The sequence below is a fragment of the Cucumis melo genome, chromosome 8, assembly GCF_025177605.1.
Source record: "Cucumis melo cultivar AY chromosome 8, USDA_Cmelo_AY_1.0, whole genome shotgun sequence".
NCBI lineage: Eukaryota > Viridiplantae > Streptophyta > Magnoliopsida > Cucurbitales > Cucurbitaceae > Cucumis > Cucumis melo.
The window spans coordinates 12,500,705-12,506,457 of record NC_066864.1 but is presented as its reverse complement, the minus strand read 5'-3'; the positions used below and the strand labels follow the sequence as shown (position 1 = coordinate 12,506,457).

Here is a 5,753-nt window from a genome sequence, read left to right as displayed (position 1 = left end):
GGGTTTCACGCCAGCGGAGCTGGAAGCTTGGATCTAGTGTATTGGAGCTGAGATCGGTGTGGGTGGTTTGCAACGGATCTGGAATGATGGATGCTTGTCGTAAGTGTCGCGGTGAGGGGGGAGCTCGGAGGAAACAAATGGAGATAGGACGGGAGGCAGAGGACGTCGTCGACGAGTTCTCGACAAGGGGAGCAACAACGACGACTGAACAGAAGACCTAGGTTAAAGCTCTGATACCATGTGGAGATATTTTATTGAATAAAATATTCTTTTGTATATTTACATCAAGAGAAAATGGGATAAATACAATAGCCTAAGTGGTAAATAAGAAAACAAATAAAATAAAATATTTTACTCCTAAATACAACAGATTTTACACATTAATACAATGGGTTAAAAGTCCCAAGTCATTTCCACCGCAACATATCGATATTGAAAAGCAAAATTGAGCAATAAATGATACGTATTTCTCCGGGTTGAAGTTGGAGGTTTTTTACTCTTTCAACTTTATTTGGTGTACTCATCAAAATAAAATAAAATAAAATAAAAATATTCTTGTTTATATGTCAAATTTGGCCTTTAAAATATTATTTCGTTTGATTTGAAAAATAAATATATCAATTGGTTTAATTTTGATGGTTAGTGAAGAAGATTGTTCTTTTATTTTTTTCAATTTCAATTTATTCTCACAGGACAGAGCTGATTTGTTTTTCTTTTTTTCCCTCCTTTCTGTACATTACATCTCGGACATCAGATTTATTAGTTAATGGTAATAATTTTTTTTTTAAAAAAAGACTGTTTTGGTTTCTCCGTTTAAATATAATATAATTGTGTAATGTGAAAAAATATATAACAGGATAAAGAAATATAAAGGACAGTTAGAAAAAAATGTATAATATCTTATACTAATAGACAATCAAATGGTGCGGTGGTGTAGTTGGTTATCATGTCAATCTAACCAATTGAAGGTCTTCATTTCAACTCCGGGAATTCAAGTTGGTTACATATCAAACATATAAAGATTAAAAAAAAATAAAATAAAGAACTAATGAGAAGTATTTACTCAAAATCTTTAAAACTATTATATAGAATAACAAAACAGTCTGAGATTTACAGACTATATGGTTAATTGAATTCACATAATTGTAATCAAAATCTAAAACCCTAATATTTGTCCAACAGAAAAAAGAAAAAGTAAAGGGACAAAAAAAAAAAAAAAAAGATAAAGGATTAGATGAAGAAAAAGTTTTTTTAAAAAAAAAAACATCCTTTCCCTCCCACTCTTCAAAGGCCATTTCCAACTTTTTTTTTTTTTTTTTAATTTCTCTCTTTTTTTTTTCTTTCTTTCTTTTCAAAAGATTTGTAATTTTTTAATCTTTTTAATAAAAAATTTAATCAGAATCTTTTGGTGTTGCTTCATCCATAGCTATAACAACAAGAATGGGTAGTGGAGAAAGACGAGGCAATTTTGCAACATTATTATTATTGTCGTCGACATTTGATGTTGTGTCGTTCCTTTGCATTTCGATGTCGTTTAATGCTGTCGATGTCGTCGTTTCTTCTTCTTCTTCTTCTTCTTCTTCAACTACTGTTGCTAATTTCTTCTTCTTATTTTTCTCGAATTTGTCTACACTTATTAAAAGCTTCACTGGTTCAACTATGGTGGTCTCTTCTATTATTGCTTCCTTTTCTTTGTAATCTTTGTATTTTCCCCATAGCACTGAGTATAGCCCCACCACCATTACAATACCTCCAACAACACTGAAAAAAGAAAAAGACCATAGTTAAATAAAGTATATAAAGATTAAATTTAAGTTATGTTAGAGTTATAAATTATTAGGTTTGATGTTAGTTAATTACATTTAACATTCGGGTGTTTGAATGAATCGGGTAAGAGTTTGGTGATATATAAAAGAAAAATGAAATACTCCGGTGCTAGTTGGACTACATATTTTATCCTTTGTCCCCCCACTCGGTTTAAGAAATTGTCATGTAGCAATTTATTTTTAAAAAAAGAAAAAAAAAAACCAAATTATTATTATTTGTTTCAGGACAATAAATTATTAATATTATTAGTTATTTACTTTGGTAGCCTAAGTTGAACATGATCAACCTAATCATTGCTCTTAATTGGATAATTTAATCCATTATTAGACCCTACCTGAGCCCGAGGTACTTCTTAAATTCAAAACTATGAACAGAGCGAAAAAGAAAGATAGATCATATTTAATGAACAAATGAGAATTACATATTAAAATGATAAAGATTAGAAAAGAAAAAACCTATCCTTCACTTATCTTTTAAATCTTTGATTTAATTTAGATCCTATATTTGTACTTTTTATCTTTACTTTATTTTTGCCCTCAAATTTTGAACGTATTCACTTTAGTCCGTTGTTAATTATTTTGCTCCAAAATATCGAACATTTTTTAAAAAAAGTTAGTTTCGATGTATACTTTTATTTTAAATTATTTTCATGAAGAATGACATAATTAAGTTGGTGCAGTTAACATCTGAGGCAAGTGTGTAAAAGAAAATACAAAATTTCAAAGAAGATGATCTACTAAAAACTTCAGTGTTAACGGGATAAAATTAATAGAAAAAATTTGTGAATTTTCCGTAACTTTGTAAACTTGAATATTTTGTGCTTCACAATATTGATTTCAATAATAATTCCGTTAAAACTTTGTTGCGTATGACGCTAATTTCCAAACTCATAAGTAAAGGGAACAAAGTAAGAATATATAAACAAAAAGAAGGATCATATAACTAACTAATCAATTTAAGCATTTAGGTTAAGTGATCGTACTAACCGTCCGATATAGATCTTCTCAGCAAGCATGAAGGAGCCCATAATGGCAACAATGATCATGATCATAGGGGTAAAGGCCGTGACAAAAACAGGTCCTCTCTTTCGCATAATCATCCCTTGTACATAATATGCTATGCTTGATGAAACTATTCCCTGAACAAAGTTTATAATTCAAATTAAATTAAGTTATTACTCTCAATCTATATAAATTAAAACTAAAGAGATCCAAAATCTTACAGCATAAACAGAAGCAAGAAGATTCATATCCCATCCAATGTTCCAAACAGAAGTTTGGTGTTCCATTACAAATGTGACAGCCATGGATTGCAAAGTCCCAAAGAAACACACAAGGGTTGTAAGTGAGAGATGGGCTGTGTAATTCCTTAATGTTATTGCCTGTGAAATAGTAAGACCATACCACAAATATATCAATTCCATCCGATTAACTACTGTTATATCCTAAAAGTAAAATTATAAGTTTAGTTTCTACACTTTTAAGTTCGTAAATCTAATATGTATAAGTCTTTGAAAATGTATATCTGTGTTTAATAGATTCTTCGTAAATTTTAAAAATGATAAAACCAAATAGATACAAGCTTAAAAGTTTAATAACTAAACCTAATTAAAAATCATTTTGATTTTAAAGTCACTAAAATTATTTGAAGAAACATACATCTTGATGTCACATCACACATATTTATGTATAACCAAATTCCTATATTTTGTGCACTAAATTTGTAAAAATGAGTATAACTCAACAATCATAAAACTTGTATTATCAACATCGAGACGAGAGGTACGGTTCCTCCATTCTACATCATTAAAAAAAACATTTTTACCCGAGAGTTCAAAAAAGAGTCAAATAGTTAAAATAGAACCAACAGAAAAGTTGAAGGCAGTTAAATTACCTAGTGTAAAAATATTAGTACCTGAATGATGAAGAACAAAGCCCAAGCAAGATTGGCAAAAAGGAGAAGAATGGAACCCTTGAGCCAATCTTGATTGGTGCTTTCAAAGGAATAGTAATTGGAAGAAGCAGAAGAGCTTTGAAGATCATAATTATTGTTATGGTGAGACCAAAAGAAGCTTATGACATTCCCTTTGTATAAAGTCATCAAAATGGCTCCACCCACTGTCACCAATGTTCCCACCACCTTGGCTTGGCACCTCACTTTCTTCATCTCCAATTTCTCCATCCTTTCAAATTTTCATTTAATTAAGTTTATAAACAAACAAATTTAATAATTTAATTTCAAAATAATCATATACTTTTATGTTCTCTCTCTTTTTGAAGTCTTTTTATTATTAGCAACAAGAAAGTTTTGCTTTATATCTTTTGCTTTCTAAAAGGGTTTGATATGGTACATGTACAAACTTTATTATGAGTCGAATTCCTAAGAGTTGATTAATTAATAGTGTAATTAATATATGTATGCAAGAAGTAATTTGATTTCGTATACAAGATTTTAAGGTATAGTTCAAAAGCAAATTGATAATGGATTGACCTAGAGATCGCTAAAAGTAGATTAAAAGTGCAAACATATACGATTGCAAGAATTTCGACTTTGTTAACGAAAATTTAAAGTAAAGTTCAAAAGAAAATTGATAATGATTTTTAGGACATATTTGGAAGTGATTTATAAAAGTTGATTAAAAGTGAAAATATACGTATACAAGAATTTTGATTTCCATATACGAAACTTTGAGGTAAAGTTTAAAAGTAAATTAATAATGAGTTTTTGACTATGTTTGAAAGTTATTTACAAAAGTTGAATAAAAGTAAAAATATACCTATGGAAGGAGTTCAATTTCGTAACAAAGCTTTAAGGTAAAGCTTGAAAAGAACTTTTACAACGCACATCTTAAAGCATGTTGGGAAAGTAATTTTGAAAGAGTTATAAAATACCTCTAATTCTTAGGTTGAAAACTACTTATACCATGCATTTGGTTGTTTTAATCAAATCAATTTAATATTTGATTTGACATTTTCAAACATGATTTTCGAAAAATCAAAATTAAATGTAATAGTAAATTCTCGTAAAGTTTACAAATGACCTTTTACGAATTTTCATTTTCAAAGTGGTAATATATATTATACCTACAAAGAAGAGCCAAAATGAATGTCATTGCAGGAAGCATATTGCTCGTAGCACATGAAAAGGTAGTTGAAGTGAGCTTCAATCCAGCATAATAGAAATTTTGATCAATCACTGGCCTAAAGTAGGAAAAAAAAAAGAAAAGAACAATTATTTTGCAACTAAAAAATAACTGTTAAAATAACATAACACTTTCAAAACAAATTTACAAAAGAACTAAAATTTGCACTAACCCTAAGAAGCCCAGAAGGAAAATCTGCATTAACATTGTGAAACTAATCTTGGGCCTCACTTTTCTGACAAGAAAATCCATATATTAGTATAAAGAAAGTACTTAAAAAAGAACGGTAAAATAGCTTGTGTCAAAATCATTCCAAAAACGAGAGGGAAAGTCGTAGAAAGAACAACCTTTCGAGGAAGAAGGCGAACGGAGCAAGGGCGATGGTGGCAAAGGCTTGTCGATAGGTGACAAGAACGTAATGGCTCATTCCGCGGTTGAGAGCTACCTTGGTGACGATATTCATCCCAGCATAGCCAAATTGGAGAGAGATCATAGCGATGTAAGGTTGTGCTCCCTCAACAAAATTGGCAATTCCGCTTCCCTTTCCTTCCATTTTCTTTTGTTTATTTTTATTTTTGAAGAGGTTTGGGAAAGGAAAAAGAAAAGAAAAAAAAAAAAAAGAAAAAAATAAGGAAGAATTGTGTTTGGAGGAGGAAGAAGAACACTTCAAGAAGCTTAAGGCTAATTTGTTGTGTCTCTCCTAAATTGCAAAATGGGAACTTGGTTTCATATTTATAGACTATTTTTGTGATGATCATATAATTGGGTCTTTTGGCTTAATTTT

The 5,753-nt window shown here is 30.0% G+C and overlaps 1 protein-coding gene across 1 annotated transcript; it reads right to left on the bottom strand.

The window, feature by feature from the left end:
• Positions 1–1,058: 1,058 nt before the first annotated feature.
• On the bottom strand, positions 1,059–5,753 carry LOC103495845 (WAT1-related protein At5g07050-like). Its single transcript, XM_008457523.3, has 7 exons — positions 5,317–5,753; positions 5,142–5,204; positions 4,911–5,027; positions 3,742–4,009; positions 3,050–3,208; positions 2,814–2,965; positions 1,059–1,761 (listed from the first exon to the last, which is right to left on the bottom strand). Exons 1-7 carry the CDS (start codon positions 5,520–5,522, stop codon positions 1,392–1,394), a joined length of 1,335 nt encoding a protein of 444 aa, XP_008455745.1. The 5' UTR covers positions 5,523–5,753; the 3' UTR covers positions 1,059–1,391.